Genomic DNA, 20,471 nt, shown 5'->3' on the forward strand with positions numbered 1-20,471 from the left:
CACGACTGAATTGTCGGTCCGGTGGGCGACGTGGTTGCGATTGGAGTTACGCAATCGCTCGCACGCTGGGCGGGCCAGAATTCATAACAATACACACATACATACATACACACACACACACACACACACACACACACACACACGTACACACGTACATATACATACATACACACATACATACACAGACACACATACATATATATATATATATATATATATATATATATATATATATATATATATATATATACACAAACACATATACATAGATACATACACACACATTCATACACACCAACACACACATACATAGATACATACACACACATTCATACACACAACCACACCAACACCAACACACACATACACACCAACACACACAAACACACACATACACACACACACACACACACACACACACACACACACACACACACACACACACACACACACACACACACTTCTTTTAGTCATCGATTAGGCCAAAAAAAAAAAAATGTTGCATTGGCGTAACCCGCCCGACCCTAAAAATTCCGCCGACCCTACGTTTTTTTTTTGTTTTTTTGCTATCGAAAAATGTTGCCGACCCTATTTTATTGCTATTTTTGTTGTTTTGCTATCGTTTTCAAGTATCTTGTTGATTGCGATCGCGATCGCAAAAACCCGGAAGTGTTTCGGACAGAACCCGCCGACAAAAAGGGTGGTACTCGAGCCGGGGGAGATTTTGGGAGGGATTTATTAGGAAAAAAAAAAATATCCCGACCGACCTACCCTATTTTTCAGTGACCCGTTACGCCAATGCAACATTTTTTTTTTTGGCCTTAGTTCCTCAATCAGAGATGATCACCTGAGCCCTTCACTCTGCATCATATTGATTCGATTTTGAACTTCTTAGTCATCCAAGTTTGAGAAGGAAGCGCAATTCTCGTGATGGAAGTGTAATTGAACCCCAACGGAGCTAGCAGAGCGGTTGTCGACGAAGAAGGATTAAGCAAGAGAGTGAAATTTTGACAGGATAGTTCAGATGTAACGTGCTTAAACTTTGAGCCGTCAAACCTGGGTTAGAATCCCGACCTGATTATACACTATCCGAATGGCTCTTTGCAGGCAGAGGGTGTTCCATAACAAACTGCGCTGTCCTTCAGGTGGACATCAAGCTCAGTTTCCCATCTGTTAACATAATCGGTGGATGCTAAAGATCCCACGATATCTTCCACGACGAGATACTTAATTTTTGCCAGCAACCTGAACAAATACATATTCTGCCCAAATCACCTTGGGTTGAACAGCTGGCCAACCGGTTTGTGAAAGACTTGGGCCACAAACTTTCCCCACCTCACACCACAAGGTGGGACTAATTGAGGTAGTAGTAGCTGTAGTTGCAGTAGTAGTAGTCGTCGTAGTGGTGGTGAGTAGATTTGGAATTTGGTCAGGGTTTGGATACTTTTGCAAAACGTACTGTAAAATGTTTCAAGACTTAACAGCCTGCTGCGTACATGATAAAACGTGCCCCTTGCTGACACAAATAGAACACAAGATGGGATAGTTCAGAGAGAAGAACACAACCGGTGATTTGGAAGACATCTATATATACATAGGTCAGGTCAGGTATGGGAGCATGCGCCGGAGCATCGCTGCATCCACTTTCCGCCGGTACTCCAGGGGCCTCCGTCTGGCCATCCCCCAGGCAGATGCCTGACCCATCCCCATCTCCTTGAGATGCTGATCAACCTGCTGCAACTACGAGGTATGTGGTCGGCCCATTGGCCTCCTCCACTCATGAGGCTCCCTCACAGAGAATCTGGTTAGCAGGATCAGGGTCAGGAAAATGAGCCACATGTCCATACAGCCGCAGCTGACGCTCACAGACTGTGCAGGTAACAAATCTCATTTGAGTTTCTCTCAGCAACCGCTCGTTGGACACAGTCCGACAAGCGATAGCCAAGGATTCTCCGAAGTGACCTGGCACCAAGGGAATTGTCACCATCTCAGATCCTTGGTCAGAGTCCAAATATCACATCCATACAGCAATACTGGAAGCAGCAAGGACCTGAAGATTCGGACGTGTGTCCTTCCACACAGGTACCGGCAGCGCCACACCCCATGATCCAATGAATTCATGACTCCCCAGGCCCAACCCAGACATCTGCTAATCTCTGACTCACAGCCAGCAGAGACATTAATATCTCTGCCTTGGGAAGTGAATCTCTCCATGAACTCAACATCTTCACCACAAACAGTTACAGACAGGAAAGTCAGGTCAGGTCAGGTATGGGAGCATGTGCCAGAACAGCGCGTCGCTGCGTCCACTTTCCGCTGGTACTCTAGGGGCCTCCGTCTGGCCATCCCACAGGCAGATGCCAGGCCCATCCCTATCTCCTTGAGATGATGGTCAACCTGCTGCAACCACGAGGCATGTGGTCGGCCCACTGGCCTCCTCCACTCATGAGACTCCCTCGCTGAGAGAATCTGGTGAGCAGGATCAGCGTCAGGAAAATGAGCCACATGTCCATACAGCTGCAACTGATGCTCACGGACTATGCAGGTAACAAATCTCATCCGAGTCTCTCTCAGCAACCGCTCGTTGGACACAAAATCCAACCAGCGATAGCCAAGGATTCTCCGAAGAGACCTGGTACCAAAGGAATTAAGTCTCCGTCTCAGATCCTTGGTCAGAGTCCAAGTCTCGCATCCATAGAGCAAGACTGGAAGTACCAAGGACCTGAAGACTCGGACTTTCGTCCTCCCGCACAGGTATGGCAGCGCCACACCCCATGATCCAGTGAATCCATGACTCCCCAGGCCCGACCCAGACGTCTATTGACCTCTGAATCACAGCCAGCAGAGACATGAATATCACTGCCAAGGGAAGTGAATCTCTCCACGACCTCAACATCCTCACCACAAACAGACACAGACAGGACAGCAGCATCCAAGATGTCACCGAAAGCCTGGATCTTAGTTTTGACCCAAGAAACCCGTAATCCCAGTGGCTCCGACTCCTCTTTCAGCACCTCGAGGGCCCCCAAGAGGATGTCTAAAGTCTCCGCAAAGATGACTGCATCATCTGCAAAATCAAGGTCAGAGATATTGACATTCCCAAACGATGCACCGCAGCTTGATCTCTCCGACATCCTCCCTAGAATCCAGTCCATACAAGTGCTGAAAAGTGTGGGGGCCAGTCCACATCCCTGACGAACTCCAGTAACAACTGGAAATAAGTCAGAGATGGTACCACCACACTTCACAGCACTCTCAGTACCAGAGTAGAGTTCAGACATCAGATCGATCAGTTTTGGTGGCACCCCACGAAGACGAAGAATCCTCCAGAGGACATCCAGATTCACTGAATCGAACGCTTTACAGAGATCAATATAGGCTGCAAGCAGCCCCTGCCGAAACTCTCGTCTGCCTGCGTTCGGTGAGGACACGAAGGGCAAGGATACGGTCAATCGTTGACCTCTTTGGTGTAAAGCCTTACTGCTCTGGATGCTGGTGCTGAAGCAGATGGTGGCGAACCCTATCAAGAATTATCCGAGCAAAGACCTTGCCGGGCACTGAGAGCAGCGTCACCCCTCGGTAGTTGTTGCAGTCTTGGCAATCACCCTTCCCTTTCCAGAAAGGGACAACAAGGCCCCTCTTCCAGTCAGTTGGGATGAGGCCTGTGTTCCAGGCAGAGCACAAAATTGCATGCAACGACACGAGTGCAGCATTTCCACCAGCCTTGAGAAGTTCAGCATGGATGCCACAGATCCCTGGAGCTTTGCCCCGTTTCAGCTGGTTCACCGCAGCCCGTGTTTCCACAAGCGAAGGTGGACCACAGTTGATTCGAGGGTCAGCAACAGGGATTGTAACACCCTTGACGTCCAACTCGACAGCTGGGGGATCAGCCTGGTACAACCGCTCAAAGTAACCGGCCCAGCGGGCCTTCACTTCAGACTCCTCTGTCAAGAGCTTACCACTCTCTGCTCGAACTGCAGTGCTCCGAGCGATGGGCTTGGATGAACGTAATGCGCGAATTCCCCTGTAAGCGGGACGAGAATCACCTGTCCACAGGTGATGCTCTACCCCCTCACAGATTCCCCACACAAAGGCCTCCTTGTCCACCCTCAGTGCACGTACCGTTTTACGCCTCAGCTCCCTGAACAGCTCAGCTCTGCCATTCAGCCTGACCCTGCGTCTCTGGTCAATGGTATCCAGTGTCCCTTGAGAGACAAAATTCTTCTTTGCCCTGCGGTGAGCTCCAAGACATCCACCGGCAACATCAAGGACGGTGGTCTTGAAGGCACTCCACAACTCTTCAGGACCCCCCAAAGCACCCAGACCCCCCAAGTGTCCACTCAGCCTGTTCGCAAACTCCTCAGCTACTCTCTCATCCCTGAGCTTGCCAACATCCAGCCTAAGCTGGGATGGGACCATTCTCCAGGATTTAAGGTGCAGCTTTAGAGTTGCTACAACAAGCCTGTGGTCAGTATTGAGGAACTGAGCACTCCGGTGGACCCTGCAGTTCTGGAGCATCCTCCAACGACCGTCGATGAGGACATGGTCAAGCTCCTTTGCCACACCGCCAGCGTTGGAATACCAAGTCCAGTGATGAGCTTGCGGGCGCTGAAACCATGAACCAGCCACCCTAAGTCCATGACTTCTTGCAAAATCAAGGAACTTAGTGCTATTCTGGTTCATAGTTCCTGAGCCATGGGGACCAACACACACCTCATAACCATCCCTATCAGTTCCAGTCGATGCATTGAAATCCCCCAAGACAAGAAGTGTATCTCGTCTGGGGCACTGATCAACCACAGACTCGAGCGTGGCGTAGAATGCATCCTTCACGGTGAGATCACTCGCCTCAGTCGGAGCATAAACAGAGACCAGGGAAATGACACCTAAGGAGTGACGAATCCTTAATCTCATAATACGCTCGTTGACCGGTGTTACCTCAATTATCATTGGGGTCAGCTTATTGGACACAGCTACAGCAACTCCTTGGGTATGGTAACCATCAGAGCGACCAGACCAATAGTAGGTGTAACCACCCACCATTATCTCGCCGCAATCCGGTCTCCGAACCTCAGAGAGAGCTGCAATCCCGATGTCCAAACGCTTGAGCTCAGATGATAACAGAGACAGGTGATCATCCTCTCTTAGGGATAGGACATTCCAGGCACCCACCCGAAGGGACCACCTCAGGTTAACCCAAGGAGACCGCCATCTGGTGGACGACACCTCAGCACCCCTCCGACACACTCTCCCGCAATCTGACCCAGGGATGTTACCCCGTGGTTTCCCTCCTTTAATCAAAGATTGGGGGTCCCGAAGGCTTTGCCCCAATCCCGTCATCCGGTGAGCTGCCCTGCGAAGGGAAGCTGCACAGGAGGTACTCCCACGGAGTGCGTTTTCAGATTTTTTTGCGTTTTTGCGTTTTGCGGAATGAAGGGTTTTACGGTGGCCGGAGTGCAAATCCTGCCACCAACCTCCTAATAAGAAGTGACTCAACTGCAGGAGGACGTCCACAGACACAGTTGGGCACTAGATATGGATGGCCGTTGGCTCACAATGAGCTCCTCCGCCCTTTGACAGGTTTTGTTTTTAATCCTGCTGGGTGTCCATATCCAAACACCCTCCTCACCAGAAAACCTGGTGGGGGAGACGGTTTAGTCGCCGACAACCCGACCATGGAACAGGTTAGTACAGGTTTACATGGTACCTGTAGCAGGTCACAGATCGAACCTGACCTGACATGGAATTGGTGAGATTCTTGGTCCCCGCCCCATAATGTATTTGAGGTTCAGCCATCAACCGAAAATCAACTATTTTTACATTGGATCGTGCACCATTGGTTCTCCCCGAGCAGCTTGAGCCAGCAACACACCCACCGTTACCAGCACTTTTCAGATGGCATTCGTGGTTCCCACTCCAACACATGATCACGGGGCGTGCTTCTGGTATACAAAAAAAAAAATATATATATATATATTTTGTTCCGGTTACCAGGCGTAGTGGCGTGTGCCTGTAATCCGGCTACTCGGAGGCTTGGGTTGTAGGATTGCTCGAGGACAGGAGCTCTGTGCTAGGCCGCGCTATGAGAGGGTGTAGGGCAGCCCGGAATCATGGCGAAACCCAATCCTTATCCCTGTGTCGTAAGAGGCAACCAGGGTTGCATCAGGAAGGGCATCCGGCATAAAACCTATGCCAAATCAGTATGCGGATCATAACGGATGATCCGCTGTGGCGACCCCTAACGGGAGCAGCCGAAAGACGAACAACAACATTGCTTTATTCGGTTGTAACTCTGCATTGTGTTCTTGCTTTGACTGTATACGTGCATTGTTTTTGTATAACTGTGATTGTAAAATACGTGCTTGTCTGAGAGTGAAATAAATGTACATTGTCGAACTGTTCCCCGTTTCGTCGCATCCTCTCCTTTGTTTGAAAGTTCCATCTTACATCACGGAAGGAATTGGTAGAAGGGTGTAAGTAAATTATCACGTCCGTCGGGGCCGGCGATAACACCGCTCGGTTATCACTGAAGCACGGAACGGACCGCTTAAGCGGTTTGTGTCCTCAGCCGGCCAGCGGCGAGGTACGATCGCCCGGTTAACTACCCGCGCAGGTACTTAGGTAGTTCGAGTTTGGCGAACAACCCTATCCTGCGCGGGTGGCTGATTGGCACGATTGTGGTGGGGTCGAAAGACCCACCCGGGACTAGCTCCTGGCGATAGTTCCAAGGAGGGTCACGACTGAATTGTCCGTTCCGGTGGGCGACGCGGTCACGATTCGAGATACGTGGCCGATCGCACGCCGGGCGGGCTGAAATTCGTAACACTATGTATGTATGTATGTATGTATGTATGCATATTATGTATATTATATACACTAGTACGTGGCCGTATGTGCAAAGCAAAAAAAAACAAAAAACTTTCAAACAACCACACAGGCCGTTCCTTCGCTCTCGTAAACGACGACTGGATTGGGGCATTGTGTTTATCTAAAAATGCGCATAAGAAACGAGAAATTATTAGAATACAGTGTCATCACTATCCGGAAGTCCGTACGTTGTAACCCGTAATGGGGAACGCGGCTGAGGATCTCTTCCCCAATGGCCACGCCTACGCAGAAACGTGTCCTGTCATTGGTTGGTAAATAAATGGCCATAACTTGGGAAGCACTTGTCCGATTAATATCAAACCTTGAAAAGGCACATCCATAGGGCCCCAGCAATATACCTGGCAAATTTCAATTATATCGGACCAGTGGTTGTTGAGAAACAGCGGTCACACACACAGAGATTGCTGGAATTATAGATACTAGTACGTGCCCGGAAAAAAAAATAATAATAATAATAAATAAATAAACCACACAGGCCGTTTCTTCGCTCTCGCGTGTCCGTACGTGCATGACCCGGAAGTTCAACATTATTCGCAATTTATTTTTAATACCTAATTATTCAATTTGCGCCAACGTATTTTACCTTTTCGCAATGTCGTGGCAAGGAAAAACAAAAATAGAAGAGAAGAGATAGAAAAAATTTACTTCCTGGTTCGGAGCACTCTGATTATACCAGCACTCTGATGTTCCCGAAATTTATACACTTTCTAATATGAAAACGATCATAACTTGGGCCATTGTGTTTATCTATAAATGCGCATAAGAAATCGAGAAATTATTAGAATACTCGAAGTCATCACTCTCCGGAAGCCCGTACGTGTAACCCGTAATGGGGAATGTGGCTGTGCTTCCCTTCCCCATCGGCCACGCCCACGCAACAACGTGTCTTCCCATTGTTTTGGTAAATAAATGGCCATAACTTGGGAAGCACTTGTCCGATTAATATCAAACCTTGAAAAGGCACATCCTCAGGTCCCCAGCAATATACATGGCAAGTTTCAATTAGATCGGACCAGCGGTTGTCGAGAAACAGCGGTCACACACACACACACACACACACACACACACACACACACACACACACACACACACACACACACACACACACACACACACACACACACACACACACACACACACACACACACAGACACACACAGAGATGGCTGGAATTATAGATAGATAAACAAGCAAAGTACCCGCCCATGGGCGGGTACAGTTATCTGTTGAATGGCGTTGGTCCCGTCTCGATCGGATGAAATTGAGAAATTGACGTTATCCGGTGATCTTGACCCCGTGACCTTTGACCTTAACCTTGATCCCCTTATGTCTGTTCCCAAGGATCACATATGCCAAGTTTCATCTCATTCTTTCCAACAGTTTGGCTGTCTATAAAGGACAAACAAACATGAAAAATTGACGTTTTAGTCAAGTTATGACGTGATAACTCGAAAACCGGAAGTCGGAAGTGAATGTCGTCAATGAAGTCATTTAATTTTGATTATCTGTCGAATGGCGTTGGTCACGTCTCGATCAGATGAAATTGAGAAATTGAAGTTACCTGGTGACCTTGACCCCGTGACCTTTGACCTTGAACTTGACCCCCCCCCCCCCATGTCCATTCTCATGTTGTCTCAAGGATAACTCATGCCAAGTTTCATCTCATTCCATCCAACGGTTCGGCCGCCTATAAAGGACGAACAAACAAACAAGCAGTCATAGACTGGTACTTACGAAATCGTCAACTTGACCTCTGACCTTGTCTAATAAAAGCTGTCTCTTGAGAAGGTAGCAACACAAACCAGAAGTTTCTACGATGATTCTTTACCAAACCATCAAAAATCGAATGTTTTGGATGTTTGACCTTTGACCGATTTTGACCAAAATCTAATCAGCACTAGCCATCACCCTCCTGAACCACGTGGTGTAATTTGACATTGGTAGCTTCTTCCGTTCTTGAGTTATCGTGCCTACAAACAAACAAACAAACACACAAACAAACAAACAAACGGAAGTCATCAATATACTTACGAAATCTTTAGATTTCGTAAGTAACAAACACACACATACAAATATATTCTATTTTTTTAGTATAGTAGAATATATATATATATATATATATATATATATATATATATATATATATATATATATATATATATATATATATATATATATATATATATATATATATATCTTCTTCTTCTTCTTTCGGCTGCTCCCGTTAGGGGTCTCCACAGCGGATCATCCATATGATCCGCATAGTGATTTGGCACATGTTTTACACCAGATGCCCTTCCTGACGCAACCCTGGTCGCCTCTTACGACACAGGGATCTGGTACACCTACTTTAACCGGAGTATACACCGGCCCAGTATACTGGTACTCATTTCGCTGACCTCGGAAGGATGACAGGCTGAGTCAACCCCCTGGTGTTATACGACTTGGTATATACATATATACACATACATATATGTGTATATCTATATATACATACATATACACACATATGCATTATATATATATATATATATATATATATATATATATATATATATATATATATATATATATATATATATATACATATAAATATATATATATATATACATATAAATATATATATATATATATATATATATATATATATATATATATATTCAGTGGCCCAACGGGGCTTGAACTCAGGACTTTTTGGGTCCCAAGCCGCTGCCCTCACCACTGCGCCCACACCATTTTTATATATATATATATATATATATATATATATATATATATATATATATATATATATATATATATATATATATATATATATATATATATATATATATATATATATATATATATATATATATATATATATATATATATATATATATATCATACATATACACATATCTTACACACACACACACACACACACACACACACACACACACACACACACACACACACACACACACACACACACACACACACACACACACATCATTTCAATTATTTCCTCCTTTTTATTACCTACCCCAACCCTACTACTATCCTTTTCTCAAATATGAAGGTAGTATTTACACTGCCTCCTTTTTTCTGTCTGTAACACTAAGGCAATGCAGAAATGTTATGAGAACCCGAGTTGGCCGACAAAGTTCTACATCTTTAGTGATATCTCTAAATTATTTGTTGATTGTGTAGCCATGAGCTTGCAGGTGCATTATTTTACCAAAATAAAGATGTAACTAAATAAAGGTTTTGGAGTGAGGGTGGGGCAGACAGAAGATAAAAATATAAAAAAGGTAATTGAGGAGGACAGAGAAAAAGGGAAAGGATGTTGAGAATATAGCTGGGGAGGATGGGAAAGGGAATGTATAGAGGGGTTGTTGTCACATCTGAAGCATGATGAGGCAACATAGCAACTGAGAGATACTCACAATAGAAGGCAGGGAATGTTGGATCAAGGTTCGGTGATATCGGCACAGTCAAACACAGCATGAACGTTTTCGCCATTGGAACTTCCTCCTAACGTCTAGCCAAAGTTCAATCATGTGGCACAGTCTGGTCCTGAATACCCATTAAATACAATCTTGTAGAACACACAGGAAAGACTAAAAACAAATGTAGCATCTATTTACTTGTTCTTTTTAAACCGTTTATTCACCACATGAACCCACTCCCTCCACTTCTCTTTCCTTGTTAGCCAGCCTCTCCCCAGTTCTGTAGACCACAAACTTCCTCCAATTGGTTACTGTTGAACCACATGGCCTGGTGAACCTGCCGGTTTGTTCCTAGCAGAGCTCCGGATAGTCAAATAAATAACAGACTTTTTAGCAAAACTGGTTTGAAAGCCACAAGCATTCCAACTGTGCATGGTGTTGTCAGACACAGTAGGATCATGAAAAAAAAAAGAACAAAGAAAAAAGAAAAAAATTAAGGAAATGCAAAAAGTTTTTAAAAGTTTTAAATCATAATTTTTCTAATATAATGATACAGAGAGACATTTATTGAAAATAAATAGTCATCATTTTCCCAGCCTATCAAGGCTTCTGTGATGTCACTGCAAGCCGAAGTCGCAAGGCAGTGGTTTTGGTGAACAATTTAAATTAAGGCGTCATGCATGGCTGTGGTACCAAAATCTAGGTGGAGAAATGACACATTAAATGTGTCCAATATGCAATATTTAATTATTCTACAATGCATGCTTGCCAGAAAATTAACAACCTCGACCTATGTATGCGTCACTTTGCAACGCAGCAAGTTGGGCAAGAGAGGGCAGCAACATGCAACAAATGCAAAACGATTATCATACAATCAGTTGTGCTGTATTTTATTTATGCTATGTCTCTGAAATGAGGTGCACCCCTAAATTTACCATCAATGAGTGTCCATTTCCCAAAGTGAATCATAGCACGCAAATCTGTATTGAAATGGATCAGAGTCTGCTGATCCACTGTGTACCTTACCTGTTAGCACAACATGGGAAGATTGGATACATGTCTTACTCACAGGACACGAGGACTTGGTGTTTGTAAACTTGACTAACAAAAGTAAGATTTATTGTTCGGACCATCTGGTAGCATGTGGAAGTTCGGACAATCAGGAGACAATAATTCTCGTAGCTCATTCATACTTTAAATTAGTGTCTCAGAGCATCGCAAATTGACTGTCTTACAATCTGGAATGCTTAACAAACTTGCCTCACGAATTATGAAGTGGTCAGGAACCCCAAACATTCACCCCTGGGAACATTATATATGAAAACCCATCCAAGCAAATAGTGAGATAACGGAGAAAATAAATGCCCCAATTTACAAGGATTTACAAGGAACTTTGGTGCAGGAGGCCTTTCGGCCCATCTTGCCTGCGCTATACTAACACCAGATCCCTGTACTCCTCTGTCTCCAATATACCTAGTTACCTATCTAATTCCAATTTTAACCTATCTATTCTTTCTGCTATCAATGCCTTTCAAGGGAGACAATTCCATACATTTGCTACTGTCTTCTTGAAAGACTATTGCCTTCCCACCATCTTAACTCTCCGCTTCTTGACTCTCAGGCTACGATCCCTGGTCCTATCACTGTCTATTCCACTGGAAAACTCTTCTGCACTTATTTTGTCTGTATCCTTCATTATCTTAAACTTCCCAATCAAATTCTCTCATAATAGAGGATATAGACAGCAGGCTGGATGTGGAACAGGAAGGAGGAAATGTAGATGAGTATGCAGCAAAAGTTTTTCACATTTTTGGAAGAGAAAAAAGCAACAGTACATATCCGAGTTTGTATTGTAAGCTGTAAGAATGTGTTACTGGAAATGCAAAGCAAAAATTGGATTAAAATTATACACCGAGCATTCAAAATGTTCTACAAATGAGATGCAATCATCCAGGATGCGACAATACATGATTTATTTTTCAAGTAAATAATTTTTATCTTTCTAATTATAAATACTTAGGCCTGGCAGGATACCTTGGAGGTATGTGCACTTTGAGTTTATAGCCTGTGTTCGAATCTTGAACCTGGCAATCAACTGTCACCCTGGTGTTTCAAATGCCTGGTGAGGCATCATTGCTTGCACCATCCATCAGAAGGATGTATGTCTGCCAGCAGTGGTCACTGGTAGATATTAAATATCTGTCAGTGTCCTTTGTGAAGATGAGGTTCCCATCGTGTGTTGCCTTTTTGGCTGCTGGTTGCATCATTTGTTCTGGGCGTAGCTATGCCACTGATGCCCTATTACCAGTATATTTCACTGATGCTATGCTATGCCACTGATGCACAGTGCCCCTATTACCAGTATATTTCACCGACCTCTGAAGGATGACAGGATGGGTCAACCCGCTGATGTTAATTCAGTGGAAAACGGAACTCGAACTCAGGATCCTAGGATCCCAAGCCACCACCCTAACTGCGAAGCCAACACCAGGCTACGAAGATGAGGTGAGTTATCGCCGACATCCTAAACAAACCAAATTCCTGCCTTGACTGACTGCAGGGAAGGCAAGGCAAACCACCAGCATAACCTTTGCTTAAGTGCTGCTTATTGTGGGCATATCTTGCGCAGATATATTTCATGAACACCCCATGTAAAATTAATCTCAGAGACCGAACAATTATGGGAGACGTGCTGGAAAACACAAGCTATCTGCAACTCTTCTCAATCCTTTCCTAAAGTCCACTATGGAAGTTATTTTTGTTAATCATGTAATATTGTTACGGATCTGGAAACCATTTGCATTCAACATACAGGTCCCAAAAGTCAGTTATCCCATTAAGTACATGTATAGTCAGATACCTTTCCTTTTGTCTAGTGGGAGAATCAAAAATGTGCGTTGCGACTTCTTTTAGTTAGGTTATTAAATCTTTACATCTAACAACCAACAAGCCATCTGCATGACCCCTATGCCCGTCACGATCCACCGCCAACCGGATGCACCACCAACGTACCTTTGCAACGTTGATACTGTTACTCATCAAGTTTGACCCCGCCTGGAAAGAGCAGTTGGGGTTTCCCGGCAGGGGCCAAGGCCCCGCCCCGGAAAGGTGCGCCGTCGGACCCTGTCCAATGAGGGGCGGACAGCGAGGCGTTTTTCGCCAAGAGCCCCTCCCCGTGGTGGGAGGAGATATATCTCCGAGACTCTCTGAGTAAGGAGAAGAGTTTTCACGGTGGTTGGGTCAGGCAGTTTTTGTTCATGGTGGCTGTGAGCAGTCTGGTTCGTTCTTCACGGTGGCTGTTACGGGGAGAGGAGTTCTGTGGACACCGACTATTCACCACGCGAGCTCTGCCATGAGCCACGAGTCCCACACGTGCGACTGGGACCAAACCGACGACCTTTGGCAGGTGCTGCACTACAGAGCACGCATTCACTCCGCCGACCAGGTACCCACCGAACTCTGACCCCCAGCTTGTCTCTCTTCACGGCTGCGAGGGTCAAACAAAGGCTCTGGGTTTATTTTTTTTTTTGTGTGTGTGTGTCTGCGTGTGGGCCCGTCTTTAAGTAGAACTGAGTAAGTGTTTTTGCTTACTGTAAATATTTCCCTGCTTGCATATTCGCACAAAGTCTTGCCTTTGTCTTTATTATCTTGCCAAAACGAAGTTTTTGCAAGATATGTTAGTCAGCTTGTATGTTTTTTTTTTGTTTTATTTTTTTGTTTGTTTGTTTGTCTGTCATCGCGTATAAAAAATTCTACAGAGCACAGTTATCATTGGAAATTTTTGTAACTTCGCATATCAGAGGCCTATAGAGGTCCCTTTCAGCGCACAAAATTTTGAAGGTCAAGGTCACTTTGTCGCAAATCAGGGGAGTCGATGAAACCCTTATTTTTTGAGTAATTTTGATCGCATCGTCTTCAAACTTCATGGGAATATAGTTCATGGTCTGGCGCTCAGCTGATTAATTTTTGGTGGAGATTTGCCTTGACCTTCATTTGTTTTTTTGTTTTTGTTTTTGTCTGTAATCACGTATAAATCACTCTGCAGAGCACAGTTATCATTGGAAATTTTTGTAACTTCGCACATCAGAGGCCTATAGAGGTCCCTTTCAGTGCATAAAATTTTGAAGGTCAAGGTCAAAGGTCAAGGTCACTTTGTCGCAAATCAGGGGAGTCAACGAAACCCTTATTTTTTGAGTAATTTCAATTGAATCGTCTCCAAACTTCATGGGAATATAGTTCATGGTCTGGCACTCAGCTGATTAGTTTTTGGTGGCGATTGGCCTTGACCTTCATGGTTAGCGCCTGAGGTCAAACATATTTGACCCCAAGGTCAAATTTTCAAGTTTTAGGAACCATATCGTGTAGTACCTCAAATTGAACACCTCGATGAGTGCTTTCTAGATATGTCAAGCTTGAGACATTATGATGTCATTTGGTGACGTTATGAGGAAAACATATTTTTCCCGGTTACTCTGTAGAACGATTCTCATCGGAATCTCTCGTAGGCAGATATTCCTCAAGGAGTCGCTCCTGGTGGATAGCAGCTCTGTTCACCTCAGTGTGACCTTAAAGAAGTCACACGTGGTCACCTTTTGGCAAGATACGGGTTACCCAGTGGATGACATTGGTTTTTTTATTTTACTGTTAATACATTTATTAGAAATGTTCCCAGTCCGTTTCTGTCCCTTCTTACATTGGACTAGCATGGTCCGGGTCTGAGTATAAGTGGGGTTTCATCCTCGGTAATCAGTCTATCATAGCCGCCACAGCTTTGGCAGTTTCCGCTTGGCTGCACCCGAACCGGAGTTGCGAGTCGGTAGTTGGAACTCAGCCGCAGTCGGTAGAGTGACCCAGTTCGAGCAAGACGTGCCGAGAGCGTGGTTTCCCCGGTAGTCGAAATCGCGTAGTTAATTAGGTAAATTGGTTTTAGACAAACAGACCCAACGCCACGCGGTTGAGATATTGGCATCCATGGTCGGTTCAGCGACCCGCCAGCTCACGGAATTATCCGGAGCGACGGCCTACAATTCCAGGGAGTCTGGTGGGAGATGGCGTAACCTCCCCCACCTAGTGGTCATTCTTGCCACCGACCCCCGGCCCACAACAATATATTTGGCGACTTCATCAAACTTGCTTTCGAACTTTCATTATCACACAAGATTAACAGCAACAAACACACACACACACACACACACACACACACACACACATATATATATATATATATATATATATATATATATATATATATATATATATATATATATATATATATATTGAGCAGGGGTACCTGAAAATGCCTATGGCTTTTGCCATTTTGAAGAAATCAAAATTTATTTTCTAAATTTTGTGAAGGTCTCAACACTCCCTACACCCATTCAGGAATGGGGTCAGGGATTATTTAATATTACCTTTCACACAGCTACAAAGGCTTTGGCACGATAGAGTGATAAAAAAAAAAAAACATCCAGTTAATCTTTTTCAAAATTAAAAAAAACATTGTTTGCCTAAAACATTCCCCAGCACTCACTGAGGAACCTCTGAAAGTTTGACAAAGATCTGTCTGGCCATCTCTGAGAAAAAACGGCGACAGACAGACAGACAAGCATTTCTCTTATAGTTTAGATAGGCTAATGCTGCCTGTCTGTCTGTCTGTCCCGGAAACTTGGAAATGTTCCACGGAGAGAAAAAATTATTCAGCAAAAGATTTTTCAAATAAATCCAAACCTAAAGGAAAAAAAAATGTAATTTTTTTTTCAATCAGTCAAGAAAAATTTAACCCGGGCGGTGGATAGGTAACAGACCACTGCCTTGATTGCTCCCGAAATTTGTTTTCTTTTCTGCTGAGAAATATATAACCTCCCATTTTTGAGCTATTTCAACCAGTGCAAGAATGAATAAAAGGCTTCCTTTATTTATTTATTTTCCTCTTTTTATATATATTATATATAGTGTATATCTTTTTATATTATATTTTCCTCTTTTTATATATATTTTATATTTTCCTCTTTTTATATATATGCCAATAATATAGTGGTATTTTTTTATCATGAGCTTCTGTTCGTTCTTATTGATACAATTTGATTGAATAAAATAAAACAAAGGAAAGTCATCGTTGGAACAGAATAAGATGAAGAAAAAGAAAAGAAGAGGAAGAAAAAAAGTTTATGATGAAGAGAAGACATTCAAATATAATTTACGACAAAAGACAGTCATAAGACGGAGGTGAGAGGCGCAGGAGAGCTTGCATTGCTGCTCTCCCATGCCTGTTATTTTGGAGGCAGCGTGAGAACGGTCTGTGATTCACATGGACCAGTGAGGTTCAGATGTTCCCTCGGGCACAAGGAAAGAGGAAGGCGGACTACGAGCAATCAGACGCTTTGCTTCTTTCAAACTCCTCCCATCAAAAACTCTGCCTCGACTCAACATCCCACCTCCCCATACATTCATTTTGTACCAACAAATTCCCAAACAGCAGGTTATGATGCGATGGAGACTCAAGGGCAGTATATAACACAAGCTCAGTGTTATTGGCTTCTCCTCAAAGATCCTTGGCTTATTCCCCACACTGCCTTTCCCACTGACACAACGATAGACCAAAGAAGGCAGCATTGCTGCTTAAGTAGAAGCCTTTGAAGATGCAAATAAATTCAAATTTTGATCATTGTCCACACAATCATCATCACTAATAATATTCCTGCGGCTGTGTTGAGAAAAGAACTTCAATTGAGTGGATTATGGATTGGAATCCAGGTCTGATTATTTCTCTTAGCCGGATGCCTTTGACGTCAAATGACTATATGAACTGCAATGTTTCCCCGGGTCTGACAACCCAAAGCCACAACTTATTTCACTGGCAAGCCAATAAAGAGAGGTACAAACAATTAAATTCCACTTCTGTTTGAAGCTTAGTCACGCACAACCCTGAATGGAAAAACTACGTTTTCTTTGTATTTTCTAGAAAACCGATTAATGAATGATATGGTCTCACCAAGCAGAGTGATGTTCAGTCAAAAAAAAAATAGAGACGATGATTGGTTTGCCTCTCACATCATCTAATTTCTCACACTAATACGAGGCCCTTACAAAGGCTATTCACCCTTACAAAGACTCACCTGGTGAAGCGTCATCGGCGACCGCACACGTGCCGTGTCATCTCGTGCCATTCTCCGTGTCTCTTACTCTTCCTCCTTCCACCATAAAAAAAAATCCTCCTTTTTTTGCCTGAATGCATCCGATAGTTGTTCTTTATGAGCCAGGTATTGGCTCCCAAAATGGCCATGTTGAGTTGAGGGGTACCTGTCCGTAGTACTGCATTAAGGTATAACCATTAACATCTAAATTGCCAACTCTACAACCATCAGCTTTGGAGCAAGGCACACTGAGCTAGTGAACTGTTGTTCTGTCTGAATGAGTTTACGCCTTACCATCAATGTTTGTGAAATGTTGTGCTTTTAGTCATCAGAATAATGCAGCAACAACCAAGAAGCAAATATTCTACAACTCTGCATCCTGTGTCTGTTAACACTCATCCCATCCCTGCCAGCACTCCCCCCCCACCATCCCCTCAAACCAAAGCCCCTTGGCAGGAGCAAAATGGCCACTGCAAAGATGCAATTTTGAGATTAGAAGCTCAGGACCGACTGCTTAGTCATGCGTGCAAAGCTTTTCGCAAATCTCTCGGTGTTCCTGGCACCCAGCCTCAGATTCTCCCCCATCATCTACTCCCCTTATCCAATGATTTCTCCCCAGTTTCCTCCACCCAAAAGCCTCCTTCACCTCTCCTTTCCTGCCTTCTTTGTTTGATGTTGCCACCCATGTCCATGTTTCACTCAATTTCTCCCTTTTCTCTTCTGTACTCGTTAGTTTTCACTGAGAAAGGTGTCAGATAGACTCGTTTCCTCCATCATATGTCCAAATCATGAACATTTGCCACTTTGAGTCATAATAAACTGAGGGAAAGCACAAGTTTACTGGAGACTACGGATTTGTCTGGTCTCATGCACATCTTCCTTGAACCTTAAAGGCTGTAGGGAAATAAAATCCTGGGAATTCCTCACTCTCTGACAGTGATGGAAAGATCCCGGATGTACCGGTAATAAGAAGTGAAATCAAATATATATATATATATATATATATATATATATATATATATATATATATATATATATATATATATATATATATATATATATATATATATATATATATATACTGCTTAAAGCCTGAGCTCAAACCGAAATACTTCTGTATAAAATATGCATTTCTGAAATCTCATGGGCAGTGAAAACCCCCCAAATTTAAGAGCTAATAAATGTGACATGGTTAGTGGAACACAGAAGTTCCACAAGTGAATGGGGAGTGGGGGTGAGGGATGAGGAAAAGTGCAAGAGCAGATCTCAAGGGATGAATGTTTAAACGTTATGCCATGCACTTCCCCAAACACAAACCAAACCGACGCCCACATAGATTCCGTCACCCCCACACTTTGTGAATCCCATCTTCCTTCCCCACAACACAGCACCACACCTCCCCCCCCCAGAGAACTGGACCAACCCACTTGCCTGTCGGTTAGCTCCAGGCCAGATTCCCAGGGAAATCACTGCGATGCACACATCAAACTGAGGTTCATGTCTGGTCGGAAACGAGTTCTCAGATGAACCTAAGCTTAATATTTGTGGACCTCTTTTATCTTAAAAAAGGTATTCATGATAGGAGGCACAGGGTGGAGAATATAGAGGCACATTGAAACACAAGGCAGTTTGTATGCTCCTATCTCTCTCCAGTTTCTTACCATTCTTACGGCGATCCATATTGTCCTTGTTGGATTCATGCTCCTGTTGGCCATCACACCCTGCTGCACCACGTACTCCCATAATGTCGCCAGAACTGATCTAGAGCCAGCACCTTTTCGAAGATGGCTGACCAGCAGATTTGATTTGAAGGAGTCTGGTGCTAAAGAATCACCGGATGACTGAAAGATTGTCGAGATGGATTGATAGCACTGGATATCTCCACACTGAGTGACCATTCGTATGATCTGAGGAGACAGAAGTGCATGTGATGCGCAAGTGTGCGAAAGAAACACAAAGGACTACGGACGTGTGGACACTGACGATGGTGACTTGAACAACCACAACAGGATAACATCAAACAGAAAGGGGGCAAAAACACGCAGGTGAGATCACGACATCAACATCACCAGTATAATGCTACTCATTGAATTAATCTTGCAGCTTAACCACAGGATTGTGTCAGGGACAAGCATAATAGCATTGCATGATACCACCAATAACCACAGCAGTTGATATCTTAATGGTTTAAGCAAGTGAGTCCAAAGAACAGAAGTCCACCATTAGACAGTGTTTATTCACATTCCAACGGAGTAGCCAAAGAAGATTCTCAGCTGCCAGGTCACCACGTTTCATGTAATCTTCATACAGACATCCTTACAAAGTACAATTCTGACCTTAATCCCTCCGGTCACCCCCCTTTCACAGTTGTACCTACCGCGAGAACCCTGGCTCCCAGCACGCAAGTGGCTTTTCAGCCGAGTGCAGAGAAGTGCCCTTTGTACAACAAACCACCATACCAGCTCTGGGAACGCGCTCGTCCCAAGTTCAACTTCGTGTCTCAGACTTAATTGGTTCCCAGCCCTTGCCACGCCTCTTGTGCTTTGGCGAATCGGTGCTACCCATCCTGGCCCAATGAGAGTGGAAAGAATCTAAAGCTCGTAGTCAGAAAGTGACATCACTTTAAAGTCGAAGGTTCAGCAGGGCAATGGAAATGCAAACATAAACAGGTCAGAAAGTAAAGAATGTGACTTTTAAATTTTGATACCTTTCGCACACCAAAACAAAACTAATTCAGAAAGCAGAGTGTCCAACTGTATAGCTTAGTGGTCCCAAGCACCCATTTTTGAACTGGAGATCTTCTCATGAGGTCTACACCTGAAAAGAGCAGGTTAAGACAATTTTGGCCAAATTCGTCCAAACTGGATGTTCATTCAAATGAATCCTATTATTTTGATTCGAGACATTAAAAAAAAATCTGTATTTTGCCGCGAAACAACCATAGTTGGCGATGCACTACGAACTACCCTCATGCACCAGTTACCATTCCGAGCTTCCCAATGGTCTCAGATCATTCGAT

The 20,471-nt window shown here is 44.0% G+C and overlaps 1 protein-coding gene across 6 annotated transcripts in view; it reads right to left on the reverse strand.

Annotated features, from left to right (window-relative positions):
- LOC147009711 (myocardin-like) overlaps positions 1-19,955 on the reverse strand; it is a 55,483-nt gene extending 35,528 nt beyond the window's left edge. For 5 of the 6 annotated variants that reach the window (XM_085860952.1, XM_085860951.1, XM_085860949.1 and 2 more), the window contains exons 1-2: positions 19,830-19,955; positions 19,114-19,359 (exon numbers count right to left, since the gene is read on the reverse strand). In XM_085860952.1, coding sequence (XP_085717078.1) covers positions 19,114-19,195 — 82 coding nt within the window. In that variant the 5' untranslated portion in view covers positions 19,196-19,359; positions 19,830-19,955. Of the gene's footprint in view, positions 1-10,316; positions 10,726-19,113; positions 19,360-19,829 lie in introns of those variants that run through there. The other variant, XM_085860950.1, reaches the window with a different exon arrangement.
- Positions 19,956-20,471: the final 516 nt, after the last annotated feature.

Source organism: Eptatretus burgeri, chromosome 17 (genome assembly GCF_056783735.1).
Source record: "Eptatretus burgeri isolate ZD-2024b chromosome 17, Ebu_testis_v1, whole genome shotgun sequence".
Lineage (NCBI taxonomy): Eukaryota > Metazoa > Chordata > Myxini > Myxiniformes > Myxinidae > Eptatretus > Eptatretus burgeri.